General features: G+C 36.2%; 1 protein-coding gene across 1 annotated transcript in view; it reads right to left on the reverse strand.

Moving 5' to 3' along the window:
* Positions 1–19,121, reverse strand: part of BCKDHB (branched chain keto acid dehydrogenase E1 subunit beta) — a 77,371-nt gene that overhangs the window by 46,450 nt on the left and 11,800 nt on the right. The window contains exons 3-5 of the mRNA XM_009282728.1: positions 8,711–8,844; positions 7,907–8,062; positions 3,679–3,787 (exon numbers count right to left, since the gene is read on the reverse strand). Coding sequence (XP_009281003.1) covers positions 3,679–3,787; positions 7,907–8,062; positions 8,711–8,844 — 399 coding nt within the window. The remainder of the gene's footprint in view (positions 1–3,678; positions 3,788–7,906; positions 8,063–8,710; positions 8,845–19,121) is intronic.

The following is a 19,121-nucleotide window of genomic DNA, read 5'->3' on the forward strand; positions in this document are numbered from 1 at the left end:
CACAATATCCATGTGATAGTCACACTGAAATATTTTGTGCTACAGCTCTGATTTACCTTGGAGACCAGACATGTTTCAAAACACTTACAAAGATTCTTCTTTTTTTTCTTGTACAATGTCTTTACTGTTATGAAAAAAATCTATGCTTGAATCTTGAAAAACCTGCCCTGTCATCAACAAGCCAACAAAGCCGCCCCCTCCGCCCCCAAAAAAAAAAAAAAAAAAGAAAATCACGTGATCTGGCTATGTAGTGCTTGTTTTTCTTGGCGAAAGCAATTGGTGGGCCTATATAGCTCCTTGGAGGTACGCATCAGATGCAAAATCACAAGGTTGGTTCTACACAAGAGATTCCATAAAACAGCAATGACCTGGCACCCTGCTTAACGTTCTCAAAAAGCAACTTCAGGTTATACATCCTAAGCTAAATATATATTATCTTCCATCACAAGCATCCAACAGCTAATTTCAACAATAATAGCAACGCTTGGGGGCAGAAGCAGAGGACATAGTTTTTTGTTGGTTGGGGTGTAGTGGGTGTGGGGTTTTTGTTGTTTTTTGTTTGGTTTGGTTGTTTGTTTTAAACAACGCATTAGTAGCTTCAACCCACTCGAACAAGGACACATATCCTGTGTTTTGAAGACTATCCCATCTACAGCCTATTTTCAGCTGAAATTTCAAAGGTATTAACAACTCAGAACAAAATATCACGGATAGCTATTTACAGGCCTCATAGGGAGAAAGAAAATTCCATTAGAGGAGAATGATGAAGCTCAAATGCCTACATTAATTTTACAGATAGAAAATACTACTTCCCATTATCGTCTTTGACACCTTAATTTTTCAATGAAGTCCTTACACACCCACTGTAACATCACTCATGAAGTTCTCTGCAACAAACATGTCTATTCACATGAAACTAGAACAAAAAAATTTTATGGTAGGGGCAATATAATTTCATTATTCAAAGCCTTAGCCATCATCATGGAAATAAAGAAAATGATTTTTTGTCTGGAACAATGAGGTCCCAAATCTTGGGTGGGGTTTTATACCATATTATGCTATTAATATCCTGTCTTTCTCCTAAAAATGTATCAATGTCAAAGTGGAAGTTTCTGGTAGAAATCAATAACTCCCCTTACCCCGCTCCCCAAAAAAGAAAAAAAATAGAGACAAATAAAGCAACAGAGAACATCTGATACCATTTCGTCTTCTTGTTTTGGAAAGCCTGCGTGTTCCCAGCCTTGGGAAGACCCTGTAGTATTTTGAGACGCTAATGGAAAGAGACAAGAAATACATATATAGTTCAAGCTTACTGTGTAAGCAAATTTCTGAATCTGTACTATCCTCTTTCTCCCACTAGAATCAACAGACTCATATGGGATATCATAAAAGTTTGCTCTACTCAAAACACAAGACAGTTGCATTTTAAAATCCTTCTTTCCACCATTTATCCTGTTCTTATTTATCAGGCTTGTGTCTTATTGCTCTTGCCTCTGGACCAAACAAACAAGCATGATGACCCTGGTCCACTTCTGAATTCACCAGGCCACTTCGTTTCTATGGTGGATTACAAGAAACCCTGACCATGGCCAGCAGCATAAGAAGGAATTCTGAGAGAGATTAATTTTCTAGAAGAAACTCCCAGACACCACTCTTCTTCCAGCTGAAGCTGACCAAACCCACAAAGGACAGCTAAACTGTTAAGAAGATGAACTAGCGATGCCAGAGGGAAAGGTTTTCAATGAAAATAAAAGGAACATCGAAACCCTTCCACATAATAAAATATTCCTTCTTTATATTGTAGAAATAATAGAAAGTCCACTCAAAATTGTCTCAAAATGAAAGAAGTTTCCTGTCACAATCATCCCCGTCACATGTTGACACAAATGTACTATAAATTTCAGCCTAGATCACTAAACTGATGTTCTTAGAAATTTTAAGGCAAAAATGTAGGTAATGTCTCTGAAAATGAAGCCATTGCAATATAGGAGGAAATCACAGTCTTTCAGAAACTATCAACATCATCTTGCAGCAACGCTGCGGTTGGTTATTGACCATCACAAACCACATTAACCGCTATTTCAGCACATTTTTACTCAAGATTTCAATCACAAGGCTGATTTATGTTCACTAGGTGATCCAGCAATTGGTTTACAAGTCATTTCCTCAAAAACAAAAACCTCCCTATATTCTCAAAAGCTGTGTGATATTGATGTGCCGCCACTCATTCCACTATGAAAGCAAATATTTTATTAACTCCACAGTCTGTATTTGTGACTTGTAAATACTGAAGGAAAAAAAAAAGACAGACAGGGTTGGTTTAAAGACACAGGAATTTTAAACTTCCATTTTTTTCTTTGTTTAACAGGACTCTAACACTCAAGTTCATTTTCCAAACTACTTCATCTAAATGAAGAGTCAGAGGTCTTTATTGCTAAATTTCAGTAAGCTCTCAAAACACAGCGAACACAGGAAACACAGTGATGTACCCTTTGGGTACATCACACACACCACACTAAAAATAGCTGCACTTTTAAAAATATATTGCTAATGGGAATTCTGGGTCTTTTTTGAAAATCTAAAAGCAAATAAACAGTTTACCCGGTAAATATCCTGTTTGTTTCTGAGTTATTCTGCTATTTTTTTGTAGATTTGATGTCTGCTTTCTAAATCTTTCCCTTGTTATTCTTTGCTTCTCTTCTCTAGGAAGAGGATAGATTTACTAACAGAGTGGATGCACTGATGAAAAAGTGCTGTTAAAAGGTCCAAAGTAAAATACAAACATTTTGTCCTTCACTCAACTTGAGTCCACACACAGAGTCAACTTATAAATTGGATTGACGGATTCAAGCATAGTTGGTATATAAAGCTATATGACATAGAAACACTGAAGGTAAGTGACAGCTTGAGTTCTATTTTATCAGTTGCTCATCCAATTACTCTGCCTATCTCCACATGCAAAATTTGTTTTCATCCATCTGTTCTCAGTCCAGTTTCTCCAGTCCAAAGAAGTAACAAGCTAATTTTTACAACCAACTCAAGCACTATCATTTTCAAATTACTCTGTTCTTATATGTTACGCATAACGATAGCTGTTAAAACTTCTTTGAACCAAAAAGTTCATTGTGACTAAAACAAATTTGAAAAGTAATGGCAATCACACTTCATTCCACATAAGATTAAAATCTAAGGGGCAGATTTTCAAGATTTTTAGAAATAAAGCACTTCAAAGAAATTTTAACTTTGGGAAAATTATGATGGTGATGTTCAGTTCCTTTGGAAAAATAAAAACTGATCTGGAAACTTATTTTAGTATCTAGAGTTACCAAAAAGAAAGCAGTTTAACTTCTGACAAATTTATATTGCAATTTGATAAAGGATAATGCCTCTTAGTTCTATTTCTTCTTTTTTTTTTTAACCCAAGACTGTACAAAGCATTCTGCTTTGAAAGTTAACTGAGCATGAATCAGACTGTAAATGTTCATTTATCTTTGCAGCCAAATTTAGAGATCTTATTCAGTTTTCACAATTCCTCTAAAAACACAACACCCAAACATAGCTAGAGACAAAACAAGTCAAGATTTCTGCTACAGTATTGTTTTAGCTGTGACTATCAACATATATATGCCAAAAAAAAAAGTGTTGCTTTATTGGAAAATACAGCATATAAATCTTTACCTGCAGCTCTGTAAAGTATTTTAGGTTCAAAGAATATGCATGGGTTTTTGTCCTCTATGCATGACAGCAGCAGTCCTTTGGCCTGAAGAGGACTCCTTGGAATAACAATCTGTAAAAATATTTTTTAAATAGTTTATTTAAACTGCAATTCTGCTACAAGCTAACTCAATTAATATTAAAAACCAAGCAATTATTTGCTTTAAATAAACATATGTACAGATTGAGCAGTTCTTACAAAGTGAATTAACATCAGTGCTACATTACTAACACGCTCCAAATTTTGAATTTTATTTTGTTCATTGATGAGGCTTGAATAGTTCCCCTCTACACCATGATTTAAATACTAATGGACTCCCCTCCGATAAGGTAGAAATAGCATCTTGAGGTAGAAGGAACAGAATAAAGTCAGTCAGATTTTAAAAAAATATTATATTTTATTTTAGTAAAATTAATGTAGATGCATGACAAAAAAATTCAGCTGAGTGATCCTCAGTTGCTTGGGTAAAGATTCATCAGAGCAGGCCTGGAAGGTATTCAGATTTAGTCCAGTAAGTTTTGAAGACTAAAAAACGAAATAGCTATTTAAAGTTGACTTCCTTGCTTATGGTAGAAGGCTGAAATTTGTTCATTTTGGAAATGAACAAATACCAAAAAATACCTGAAACTATTATCAAGCAAAGAGAAAACTAAGGAAGGCCTCCAGACATAATCTGAATACTTGGAAGGAAAAAGTATAATTGATTTGCCAACAGAAGAGTTAATTTTGGATGATCTAAGAGAATGTTGATTACGAACAGAAAATTACCAAATTATCACGGTTTAAATGAAAATAGAACCCAAGAGCTCAATTCCCTCAAATCAGAAGGACCAGCTAATTTATATCCCAGAGATCTCAAAGAGCTGGCACATGCAGCCTGAAGTCTACTAGCAAGCATTTTTATAGCTGTGAAGTTAGAAGTGGCCCCCTCTGACTGAAAACATTAGTTGTAGCACTTGTTTAAAGAAAAAAAAAAATATCCATGTAACTACAGACATGTTACCTTACTGCCTCCAGGAGTTTCCAAGACTTCAAAATATTTTTCGAGAGTAAGAACATTTAATTATATAAAAGTAATAGAAAAGAGTCAAAACACAACCTAAATCTGCTATCACATCAAATTAACTTGATAAGTGATTTTTCTAATCAAGGGAGAAGCAGTCTATTAATATTTCACCGAAGCATTTGGTAACAGACACATGGGAAATTACCCAACTAATGGATGTTACCAGTGCAGCTCCTTAGGGATCATTTTTAGGACAGACTTTATTTACCTTATTCTTTTACGATATTAAGTCAGAACATGGTAATGAAAACTATTCAAACGCTGAGAGTCACTACCACTACAGAGGACGACACCAAAAAGATCTAGTTCACATTGAGGACATGACTGACAAAAGCAAAAGCAAACTGAACAATACATACTGAAAAGTCACACATTTAAGGACTACATTTTTGTTATAAATTTAAAACTCAGCAGTAGAAATTCAGATCTGAATTTATTATCTGCTCAAAGGATGACTAGGACACTATGCAGTACAGCCCTAAAAAAGCATAATTATATAGCCAAGGAAGTGTTAGTGCTATTGCAAAAATCACTGCTAGAAACTCAGCCTGGAATACTTCATGACTATATAAACTGATTTGAAAGGAAATGAATGAAACACGTGCCAAAAGAGCTTCAGATATTGTTAACATCTCTTTGAGAGTTTGATTTGTTTAGTCTAACAAAAAAAAGACTAAAGGGAAAACAATTGTTCTCTTAGTATGTGAAAGGGAAGATGAAGGACAGATAAGTTAAATATACAAGTTAGTCAGGAACAAATTTAGGCTGGAAATGAAAAGAAAGCTTCTAGCCATGACGGCAAATATCCTGGAGCAGTCTTACAATGGAATGGAGAGAGTCAATACAGTAATTTTGGAAGACAGTCTGATCCATTAAGACATACATCCTCACAACAGTAGACAAAAGATACAACCATCTAGTAATGTCCTCATCATCCCAACAAGCCTTGTCTTAAGTACCGATTACAGTCCTTCCCCTGAACAGTCAAAGTTGTACAAACTCCTTTTTGCTTGGGAAATCCAAACCTCACCTTTCACTTAAGAAATCCAAACCTTACCTTTCACTTAAGAAAAACACAAAATAGAATGTTAAGTCAGGAACCTGCCACAGAGTTTAATAAGAGGGCAGTTTTGAAAACCACTGTCCCCAAAGATCAGTCCTACTCTTCCCAGCTTGTGATACATACCCTTTTCTCCTGTAATTTGGAGAAAATATGCATAGATGTGGGACTTTTGCAAATGCATCTGAACCACAGGTTCATTTGCATTTCTGGATTCATACGTTAAGGGCTGGGTTTGGGTTCATTCAAAAACAGACCTGCAACCTTGAAGATAAAACCTTAAACCTTATTAACTGCATTAATGAACAGCTTTGCAAAAAAATATTAAAGGAACAACATTGTTTTCACAAAGATACAGAATTCAAAAGATAGAGTCTAAAATACTTCTCTGTGCATCAAAAACTAGTATATTGTTCCACCGGTTCCACAGAATTTAATGTGCCCTTTATCTTTAACTGAGATGACAGCTGTTAGTGGTAGCAACCTATTTTAGCACTTTACCCAAGGAAAAGTGAAAGAAAGTGAAAAACCAATGAGAAGAAACATCAGAGATGAGAGAAAAGAAACTAAATTACCTGGAGTGATTAATAAAATTCTGACTTACTAACTTATTCAGAAGACTAAGCACAGTAGTACTAGATTGCTATGAATTAGAAAGAGTTTTAATCACCAGAGTGGACCACTAAATCTCAGCACTTGGTTCAGTATATAAAGATTTGAGATCGACCAACAAGATCAGCATAAATTAGCTAGACCTGGCATCAGCATCTTAATCATATAAGTTATCTTGTGCTTCCATGTGATAATAAACTACTCTAGTTTTTAAACAAGCTCAAGAAACAGTTTGATTCAATTACCTGGCAAAAGACTTTGTAGATTGCTTTTGTCTATATCAGGAAATATTTTCAAGTTCAGAATAGGAACACCTCAAAGATCATAAAGAACTGCCAAAGACAAAAATGCATTCCGTTTCTCAAATATCATGGAATAAAATTGAATAATACAAGATTTTTTATTTAAGTAAAGAGAAACAAGTAGGAGAAATGGCTATGGCCTCCCTGTGAATGAGTAATATCTGAAGTTTTAGAACACCAAAATCATATATAGACAAAAGCTTAAACAACAGATAAACAATGAACATGTGTCTTCAGCATACAAACACTGGTTTTGCTTAAGTCTTCCACATTAATCAAGCTATGAGTCACTTCTCAATGGACTAGATGCCAGTCAACCCAGAAGTACAAGTCCATAGACAAAAATTTACTCAGAAAAAATGGAGAGCTGGCAAACAGTGCTCTCTTAATCTGATCCCACCCCTTCCTCTTCTCCAGGAAAGTTATCCATCTAAGAGCTAGGAATCTTAGCTTCAAGGGATGCCACTGTCTCACACAGAAAGCTTGCCTAAAGTTCTCATTCAGAGAATCACAGAACAGTTGAGGTTGGCAGGGACCTCCAGAGGTCATCTGGTCCCACACCCCTGCTCAAGCAGAGCCACCTAGAGCTGGTTGCCCAGGACCATGTGCAGACAACTTCTGAATACCTCCAAACATGGAGATTCCACAACCTCTCTGGGAAACCTGTGCCAAGTGCTTCCTTATGTTCAGATGGAACCTCTTCTGCTTCAGTTTGTACCCATTGCCTGTCACTGTCATTCATATAAATGAATTTGAATATGCACTTAAGAAGGCAGATGCAGAAAGAAAAAAAGGAAAGTACTATTTATTAATGTTAGTTTTTAGTTTCTGTACTATACTGACACAGAACAAATGTAAAATGTATGCTTTTAGAGCAAAAAGCACACAAATACAAAATGCTATGTCTATTAAAGATTGTGTCAGTGATGGCTATAAATTCTCAAACTCTTAACACGGCTTAAGTTTTATAACTTGAAAACTTATAAAAGAGTTTTTAATTAACATATTCAGATTTTTTGTTGTGGACTTTGACTGCCATTCTTCTTCCCCTGCTTGCACCCAGACTCATTGTTGGTCAGGTTCATTAAAAAAACAAACAAAAAAAACCCAAACAAAAAAAATTAATCTTCATACAATAAGAGTTACCGTACCTTTATTCCTGGACAGTGAGCAAAAAAAGCTTCTGGACTTTGAGAGTGATATAGTGCACCATGACCCACACAGCCCCAGGGGGCTCTGATGGTGAGGCTTCCACAATTAAACAGATCTCCAGAGCGGTAACGATATTTTGCTGCTTCGTTAACAATCTGGGAAGATTTATATACAAAAGTAATATTCAGTCCAATACCTTTAGTTATGCATCATTAAGCCTCTATATTACATGAAATGTATCTACATCATCTGCTCCATGCATGAATTCAGAGGATCAAATTAGAAGCAAAGGAATCCTGTAAGTCAGTGGGAAAGCAAACATTTTCCAAGGCAAACAAGGCGATAATTTAGTGTGTTCAAGTTAGATGCCTATGCCTCAGGAGTAGCCATACAGCCCAGTTGTTTCCCCATTCCCATACTGTTAATGAGCCCAGTTCAAATCTGTAGTTTGTCCTGTGGACACATGGCTGGCTGCAGAAGCATAGAGAAGTGAGAGATGGTGCTGGGAAGACACAGCTGAGGAATTTAAGGCTGCTGAAGCCAACACAGCCACAAAACTAAAAATAAAAACAAACAAAGAGACATTTGCTTCAAACCACATCTTTAATTTCCATTATTTAATCAGCCTTCAAACTGGCCTCGGTACCTTCCCGTTTACTTAAAGCATGCATAAATATTAGTAATACAGCTGTGGATATATTTGCAAAAATTACGTATTCATACCAAATATTAATGCTAACAGAAGAGTAATTTAAACAGTCATGAGATTTCTTTTTACTTCTCTCAAATTTGTTAGTACTAACCTGATCAAATGCTGGAAAAATGTAATCTGCAAACTGAATTTCTGCAATGGCTGTAGCACCTGCAACAGCAACTCCAATACCAAAGCCAACAATTCCTTGTTCACACAAGGGGGTGTTGAAAACTCTATCTTTACCTATTTAAAAAAAAAAAAAGAAAAGAAAAGAAAAGAAAAAACAACCAAACAAAAAAAACGCACAACAAACAATTCCTTTACAAACAAATCACCTGCAATTAAGCATATGGCTCTTTAGATGGGTTTTTTTAGACGTAGCAACAATAAACCACCATTACAGATAAAGATATTTTCACTTTAATTTGTAACAGCTCAGAGGAAGACAAGCAGAAACAAAATGAAAGATAAGAACAGTTTCTGTAACTTACAATGTTCTTAACACTTCAAGGAAAATAATTTGTTCTGATGTGTATACAGATAAGCATGCATACCCCTCATGCTTATAGGGGAGGAGTAAAGAATACTTACAAGCATTAAAAAAAGCTTACAATAAAGAAAAGTATTGTTACTTCAATTTTTTTAAGGCAGTCAAAACTAACTGTCCATACTCAAAGGCAGATGGATCTTATGAGAGCATCTGTATGAAAGTATACTGTCTCTTGCCCACACTCCCCATAAGCAGTACACAGTCTTACCAGTCTTCTTTTGTAAGGTAGGGCTGCGCTTACTAAAGAATTTGGTTTGTCTCCAAGGCAAGAGAAAAAAAGCTGTTCCTGCTGTTGGAGGCACAAGACTGGAAATCAAATATTTTGGGTTTTGTATCTTCCCCGTGGGAGTGCAAAAGGTCATTTTAGCCCTGACATATTTCTGTACCACAGTAATTTCAGATTCCAAATATGCATCAATCTAATACATAGCTGAAGACAAAATTGCTCAGTTCATGAAATTAAAAACAAGGAGGAAGGAGGAGGGAGATGAAACACCACTACATTATCCTCTATAAGACATATTTACAATATCTGCCAGCAGTACCGTACTTCCTCGGCAGATCAACAGGAGAACCTAGTTATGCTATTAAATTTTCCCTTTAGAACATTGGGAAATAGACAGTAGGTTTCCATAGGAGTCCATCGTGCATGAATATGCTAAGACTTCAAACTGGATGGAAAAAAAATGAGCACAGTGCACACCAGTGGCTATGAAATAAATCAAACAATAACTAAATAACCACGAAATAAATAACTAAAAAGAAAAACTAAACTAATCAATTAATAATTAGGAAAGTTATCATAGAATCATAAAGGTTGGAAAAGACCTCTAAGATCATCGAGTTCAACCGTCAACCCAACACCACCATGCCTGCTAAACCATGTCCCTAAGAGCCTCATCTACACGTCTTTTAAATACCTCCAGGGATGGGGACTCAACCACTTCCCTGGGCAGCCTCTTCCAATGTTTCACCACTCTTTCAGTAAAGACATTTTTCCTCATGTCCAAAAAGTTGTTACTATGAAGACTCCTATTTTCAATAGCTGCAAGTTAACAAACTAGAGAAAGGGAAGCTAACAAAAGGTTTTAGAAAGGGATGATAAGAGGAGAACCACTACCCACAGCTGTATTTACGATATTCTAAAAGGAGGCATGTTCTACAAATCTTTCAAGTACGCATCCTTCATCTTCACACATCACCCAGCACAGCATTGTCACTGCTTGTACCCTGTCCACGTGCTTCACCTGGTGTTTTGAGTTTCATACTCCAAGGGTCACTTTGTTTTGGGTTGGTTTATTGGTTTGATTTTTTGTTGTTTGGTTTTGGAGGAATTGTTTTTGATATATCAGTAATTTGTTTTTGGCTCTCCCTCTGCCAGGAACATGACCAAGACACCATTCATTTAAGGCAAGTAAACAAAATGCCATCCAATGATATTACAATGTTGGTGTTGTCAGTGAGGCTGCACAAGCCAACACAAGTCCAAAGGGCTACCACAATTGCAGGACACTCCACAATTTTGCATACAAGACAGAGGAAACATTTTCAAGCACCTGAAAGATCGTCTTTTTGAGGAGAAACACCATTTTCTCAAATTAGTCATTCCAAACTTCTATGACTTCTACTCATTTCTTATAAACCAGTGTTTGAAACAAAAAACCCTGTGACTTACAGTACTTTTAAGATACATGCACACTGGGCTGCTTCTTGTTTAGAAATAAATTTCCAAGAAACTTTTTAAATTCTTATGACTTAGAAGTCCTGCTATTGCTGCAGGAGATAAAAATGTTACCATAGCTAGCTCAGTAATTAAAACTGAATTCCAGATTAACAAAATTATTGCATAGCTTTTGACAGAAAGTAGAGTTTTGTTGTCTGGATGTCAAACATACCCTGATCAACTCTGAATCACAGCAAAGTACCTTGCAGATCAGAGAACATTTTACAACTAGAAAAACATGCTAACTCTCATTTCCAAGGTATAGGAGCGAGCTGATCTCAGTAATTTCCAGATGTGGGTCATCTATACTTCGTTTCGTATCTCCTGGAAGAAAAATAATAATCTCCGCACGTACTGTGCTCAAAAGTCGTTCAGACTAAAAATGGCATAGGAAGTGAGAGTGGCAGTAACTTCGTAGTGCTGCCATTTATTCTTACTGGGCATTTATTTTACCAGCGTGCTGCAGTAACACTACTAGTCTGCATATTTCTATTCTTTCTTTACTAGTACTACCAATGTGTCTGGCAATGCCACTATATAAAAACAGCCCCAGCCCTGAAAGATTTTTCTTCCAAGTAGCAGAAAGACAAAATGCTCTGGGAAACCCAGAACTGGAGAAGATATTTATAGAAGAGGTAACTTGTTTTCATTGTCCTCGTAATTAAGTTATACTCACTTCTGACAGACATCAATTGTGTTGTGGCTTTACTGCCAAGAATTAACAAAAATCAGTTCAAAAAGCTTCACGCAGGAATATTCTCTTCCCTGAAGAGCTGACAAAAGGGGAACACTTCAGTCACATCACTACCATGCTTCTCCCATGCAGAATAAGAAACTTTGGCTTTCAGGGCTATTTAGTCCCATTTCTACAGAGTAAATAGATCAGTAACTAATCCATAGGATGGAGAAGGAAAATAATGCCATGGAAAGATGAAAGAACTTCTATAACAAGAATGCAAGATGACTTTTGAACCTAGAGAAAGTGTACACTGTGTAAATTGTTCTCCTTCCTGAAGGATGGCTGTAGTCTCAGTTCCCAAGCTATACAGCATCCTCTGGTGTGCTCCCTCCGCTGACAGGCAGCATGATCAAGGAAAGAGGAACATAAACCACCCCTGCAAATGTGTAGTTGCCCCAGGCCTTACCACCACCTGTGAAGGTGGGGAAGCCCTGCTTCAGATGCAATCACAAGAGCTGTCCCCCTGTACCCATATCCATCCGTAAAACTATAAACAGTTGGCAAACTTCTCCTTCCCTCCTTTTTATTTAATCTAGGGTGCCGTGAATTAGACATCTTATTTCCCTTCTCTTTCATTGATGCATTTAAATTTTTAATTTAAAACAGCTCATATTTTAATAAACTAAAAATGCATTAACACTACCAAGACATACTACACTTTCCTACTTCTTAAAAGTCTATTGGCAGATCAATATATTTCACTTCATTTGCTTACATGATAATTTGATATAGGATGTGACTAGCAAAGAAAACACCAGAAAAATAAGACCATAGGGTTGGGGTGAAATTCACAGTAAATTTTAAAACATAACATTATTACATTGAAATCAAAATATTCAATTGGCCTTCTTTTCTTCATGAGAATTTCTATTCTGTTTTAACACATACTGATTTACTGAAATGCAGTTAAATCTGGTTTAAAACTCTACCACATAGCCTACATAAATAGACTAATGTCTGAGCAGAATAAAAAACCAGATTGTTGAGAAGTGCCTAGAAGTCAGATCATACTAAGCTTACGTAACCTTATTCTTTATTAACAGATTTTTCAGAGAAAACTGAAATTGCCTTATACATTAGTTCTATAAATAATTTTATATCATCACACAAAAATTGAAGTGTGTTTGAACAATCCTGTAAAATGAGCTTTCAACTTATAAAAACTTCAAAATTAATTGTTTAATATCAATTTGTGATAGGTGAATGAATTTAAAAGCACGTTAGAGCCACCACACTAGCTTGCCTCTCTATGATTTGGAATATAAAAGACATCCTAACAGAACTGCTGAAATACTATTGAGATATTAAGTTAGAGGAAGCATGCTGCTATCAGTGGAGTATGATGAAATAAATGAAGTGAGAATCAATAAAAGCAAACGTGAAATACAACATGACAGTTATAACATGATCAGCTTGAAGCACCTAATTCGGACTTTGAGAATTAAAGGCATAATCCTGAAGTACTATGGCTTAAAACAGTGAAGAAAGAGCCAGGTAATTGTCATTGAGTGAGATTCATTACTCAGGAATGGTTTTGATTTTACATGTACAACAATAATATTGTTCCCTTCTTAAAAGCAAAACCTGAAGCATTTTACTATTCATTAGATGGGAAAAGAAGGCTTGGATAGAGTTTCAAGGGTTGGGTTGTTTGGGATTTTTTAATAAAATCTAGCCCTTTAAGACAAAAAGCTACACACATCATTAGGATAAAACAAATTTATTAATTTCCCCAAACATTAAAAATTGTATGGCATGGCTTTAACCTATCTTTATTTATACAATATCAAAATCATTACCAAACTAAATATAAATTATTTAAACACTGAAAATTTAAAGGCATTAAGCCTATGTATTTTTATCTATTTTATTTCACATTTTTTATTTTTCACATTTTTTTCAAAATGTGAAAAGGAAGTCATTTTTGATAAACAGTCATTCACATCATCCTTTGTAAACCATTCACTCAGCTGAAATCTGACTCAAGCGGACAAATAACCCCAAGATACCTTGTCCTTCCATATTTCATTTCCGTACCAGTGAAGAAACATTTCCTAAAATGTACTCTTCTCCTATTACTTGCGTCAGCCACGCAGCTCAAAACAAGCTAACACAAACTCTGTGAGCTGACTTGTCACTCCAGGTGAAAGTAGTACCTCTACGTTATCTGAAACCAGGTGCGTCAGCCTCTGAAGAAAGACATTATGCTGGTGTCCATTTCAATTAACCTGCCCGGCTTTATAAACATCCCTAGTTTCAGCCATCTGAACAGGTTGGTGCCCTTTTCCAAGTAGTGAGGGAAGCAATATGGCAAACAGGGCTATGTGAAAAAAGGATGATTCTTCTCATCTCTCCATCCCAATAACTCAGGAAGAAGATTACATGCAAGTTAAGCAAGTGAATAAATACACTAGAAGTGTTGCCTAATAAGATTAAAATCATTAAGGAAAAAGTACTATTTGATTAAAAGCAATTTTTGAACAATTACTTCATCCTCCCCTGATCTATTTTTACTTAAATAAAAAGAGATTGATCTTTGTGATTTTCAGAACAAAGAGTTAAGCACCCCACAAACATTCAAATTACCGCTGACCCTCTGTCCAAGGGGCAACAGCTTTAAGGCAGTCTTACAGTCATCTTCTCGTCCTCCCAGAATAAAAAGTTTCATAGCAACCTAACAGAACATGTTTACAGACATATGTAGTCGATTATTGTGCATTAATGTTTTGGCCTGCTTCATCTTTATTTGTTCCAAGCCGTCAGAAAAGAAGTATTTCAGATTTCAGTATCTGCAATGAAACATGTTCCTGTCTTAATTTAACTTAAAAAATGAGATATTCAAACAATATCAAATTTCCTATAATGTTAACACACCACCCAAGGCTCCAACTCTGAGTAATTTCACATTGCTCTGTAAGGCCGATTTGAGTGGTTTAAGGAGTACCGCTGGCGATTTAGTCACAGGAGGGTGTTTTGTTTTTAAAATACTTCTACATCACTTGCGTTAAAAAAAGCATCTTAAAAGATGTCAGTACTGAGTAGTATTAACAATATACCTGGGCAGCATTTTATTTGTCCCCACGATCTCATTAACTTCCATTTAAAACATCCATTAGATGTCAAATAGAAAAGTCCAACAAGATAAGTATATTCTGTCCTCAACTGCAACAACCATGGATGCACGTGGAAAAACAGAGGACTGGAAAGAAAAGGAAGTCCCAGCAGATTAGCTTCTTTGCTACTCACTGGGGACTTCGTGTAGAAAATTCAAATAGAAATGACTGATTTCAAATCAGTCCTGCCTTTGAAGACCTGTTCTAATCCTAGAACGTCTAGGATTTTTCATAGATGCACATCTACATAAGTCTACTAATTCTATGCCTTAACATAATTTAACACAATCTATCCAGCATTCAGACTTTCTTGGTCCCACAATCCCTTTTAAGCCCTGTTTTACAATTGGTGACACTTCTTATCTTCCATTTCTCTGACACTACGTGAGAGGGCAGGCATCACAGCAGGTAGTTTGGTAAATTCATACTCAGCTCTTTTAGAGCCCCTGGTTGAGCATGAAACAGTTCTAGTAATTTCTTACTCATTTTAATCAATTTATTCTACCACTTCTTCTGTTGATATCCTAGTCACAGTTCTTCAGCTTTAAAAAAGGGTGTGCAATGGGCACCGCTCCTCTATAGTGAATAGTAAAAACACATTAGCTATCCAGCTGACTATGCAAACTTCAAATCTACTTGTCCAAAGCAGGGCTTCAGTTTCACAGACACAGAGATGGTTTACCTCTCATTCTTGAATCCTTGCACACTAACGTGCCATGCCATTTTAAAAGCTGCTTTTTCCAGAGCTGCCCATGTTAAAATAGATCATTTCACTTACCTAACAGATGAAAAGTAATTACATGAAGTGAAAAGGATTTCATAGGCAAGTAGGTTATAACTTCTTATGATGAATTTTACCTACTGTGTGGTAGCACTACAAAGTGCTAAATGACCAGTAATCTGCAGTAATGAAAAGCATCTTACGAATCTCACTTGTAAGCATGCCTGTCCCTTGATAATGCAAAGCATGTGCATGAGAGAAATCAATAAATTGATCTGTACTTGGTGCTTCCATACAAGTGTGAAAACTCCTTGCCAGGTTTTGAGGATTTAATGTTTGTACAAATTAAAAGGAAAGGAGATCTTTTATAATAAATTACTAGCATGTTATGTCAGCCTGGTCACTGCAAGATGGCTCTGAATCATATTAAATTAAGATTAACCTGCTCCTCAAAGTGCTTCTGTTGCAAAGCTGCTTAGACAATTGACTGGACTGGGGTAGTAGTCTTGACCTTTTTGACCCTTCTAGGCTTCTACCAAATTGCTTCCAAGAAAACTCTGAGTGTTTTACTCCCTGTAATAAAGTCTGCAGCACCTTCTTAAACTGAACTAGTGATAATTACCACACTCTTATCACCAACCTCAGAGGCAGAAAAAACAGCAGACATACTAAATTAGTCCCACTTGACGAGTACAAATGAAACAGAGGGCATACTGATCACAGGACTAACCAAGGAAATTGAGAATCACTAAATTCCACCTAAGGAATAGTAAAGACTTAAAGACTGTCATCTAAAACAAGGTACACAAACTGTGCTTGCAGACCTGGTATTAATACAGGCTGCAAATACTAGTTATGCTCATCGATTTCATCATGTGTCTTTAATACATAAAGTTCCATCCTCCTTGACACTATATTACTAAAATACTACTTTTAAATGTTTCACTGCAAGTATTTTCTGAAGTGGAAAATTCCATTTTTATGAAGTTCAGCAGCACATACTTTTTTGCCCAGCAATGTATCTTGAAATATCGTAAAAATGTCTTAGAACAGCTTTCTTAAGCTCCATACTGAGTACCAAGTTCTATATTAAAAAGTATATCCCTTATCTTTCCCTCAAACAGGTTTACAATGTATAAAAAGAAATGTAATAAATATTATTAAGTCCCAAACAAATAAAATATTGTTTTCACACCAGACACTATCAGAACAATTAAAAAAATAAAAAAACTAAAATAAAATCTATTTAGCTCTGACACAGACTGATTTATATCAATAACCCACAGATACAAAGTGTAAAAGGACATACTACATTGTATCAAGTTCTCAAATAACTTTTTTCCTACTGTACATCTTAATCTTAAATAGCCAATTCTTTTCTTAAAATGAACAAAATGTACTATTGTGTAATGAGTCTGGAACACGTTCTCCAGATGTTACTGTTCAAAGACATTTAAATAAATCAGAACAAAATCCAGATCTTGCCAAACTGCTCTGGAAGAACCAGGCAAGCAAGCTGCAGAATTATCTGCTTAAATCCATCCACAAAGAAACAAGGTTAACCAACCTCCAGACTACCTAAGTTTTACTCAATCTATACACAACTGGTAGTTTTTTAACTCTGAATAAAATGTTCCACCCTCAGCTTAAGTCCACCATGTCAAAAATTCTGAACTACTTCATTCTACCACGTGCAATATTTTAGGAAGGACCAGCACCTACATAAGAGGAAGCACGGTGCTTCTCCAACAAGCTTGCAGTCTGCTTCTGAAGCATCGAGCTAACATTGTCTATCTGTTTATACAATAAACCCCTAACACTTACTTCTTATGCTACTTTAGGCTGAGGTTTTCTCCTCTTTATAATAGCATATTGCTATGTTCTTAAAGCATGCAAAAGACTCCATGATTATTGATTAAAAAACTCACATAAAAACCCCAGAGTGTCTCCCCACCTGTTGAAGTAATACCCAGCCACTAGTAGCTTCTGGGAGGCAGAACACACTACCTTAATACATTGCATTACAGGCCCCAACCAACCCATCCAAACTGTGTTCTTGTACTTCTTGCCCTTGCACTGTAATGCTTGGCACCACGAGAACAGACCCAGAACCTCCATTGACAGATCTCTGCTCCCTCGTCAGTAACATGCTGTGAAGTCTCCACAATAAACAATTTCCTGAAATCACTAACAAAAAAGCATTACAATATAAACATTTTAATGCATTTTATGGATTTTGGAGGCAAATGATTAGAATTTTTTTAAAAAACACACTATATCTACCTCTATTCGCTCAGCTTCAAAAGGTTCTCCCGTTATTTCATGCTACTAAAAGCCGTCAGGACATTAAGCAATTTTTGTAAGCGTATCCAATCCTTAGCCAAGAAACTTCACCAATTACCATAACAACCTGGGGACAACCTTATCTTCTCACCCATGTTTTCCCTCATAGGCATTTCACTTAACACAGAACTTGCCTTCAGGAGTTTTCTACAGCTCAAGCTCATAAAATAATACTGTGTTCAAGTAAATACTTCTCTTCAGAGAATGACTACCACAACTTTAGAAAAGCTGGTGTCCCTTGGGCATGGCTAGGTACTGCCATCTTCTGGCCAAATAAACAAAAACCCCCGAGTTATTTTACTAGCCTATAAACAAATGACTCATTTACTGAGAATGAAGTGTTCCCTGAAAACTCACACAGGTGTTTACACCTTGGACACAAGCTCTACAGAATAACAACCAGGGATTACAGTGGATCAGACATTGGAAATAAACATTATCGCAGCAAGACAAGCTAGCATTATCATGAGATGTATCAACAGAAAGCTGTAAGCAATCAGGTTTTACTCAGTAAGACCCAGAGTAACGTATCCAGTTTTGGATAGCTCATATCCTTCAGTTAGAGCAACCACAGTCCAGAGAAAACCGATCAAGAAGAAAAAGCTTCAAACCGTAAGAATAATCCTGCACTGGGACCGTGTGTGTAGGTAAGCCAGGGAATCTCCATCACTGAAGGCTAAGAACAGCCTTTGCCAGCTGATCTGTCCCAAATCATAGCCTGTGCTTCAGAGATCTAATTCTGTGAGGCAGGCAGAAAGTACAGGAAAACAAATATGGAAGTGATAAATAAAATCATTTTTAAAGCATCCAGCTGATTGCTAATGTGGCTAGGTCATCCTGACATAAGGATGTTATTTTCTTGCTATAACTGTGGTTTCATATGCAGTTCAGTCACTTGCTTTTTGATGTGTTTGAAATTTTCCACAAGGGAAATCTTTGATTCAACTCCCCCCACCCTCACGAGATTCAATACAAGTGTTATTTCTTCTCTTGATTTTCCTTTTCTTCTGTGATTTTCCAATTTGCAAGAAAATATCCTGAAATGATTGAACAGACACTAATTACTGTTTACAATCTGTTCCCCATTCCTTTCACACTTTTTTTTTTTAATATGGTTTGGAAGCAAAAAAAAAAAATCCTACTAATGTTACACTTCTAGCTGCACCAAAATAATAAAACATAGGAAGGATTTATAAAACAAGCCTATATGCTTGAGCAGAATAGGGCAAGAAAAGTTACATGTGCGTACTTATTGCACCGTTTCTACTTCACGTGAGGAAAGCTATTCTAGCTATGAAAAATGAGTAAGGAGGAAAAAATTGAAGCTGCTT

This window comes from Aptenodytes forsteri, unplaced genomic scaffold (assembly GCF_000699145.1).
Source record: "Aptenodytes forsteri isolate BGI_AS27 unplaced genomic scaffold, ASM69914v1 Scaffold245, whole genome shotgun sequence".
Classification (NCBI taxonomy): Eukaryota; Metazoa; Chordata; class Aves; order Sphenisciformes; family Spheniscidae; genus Aptenodytes; species Aptenodytes forsteri.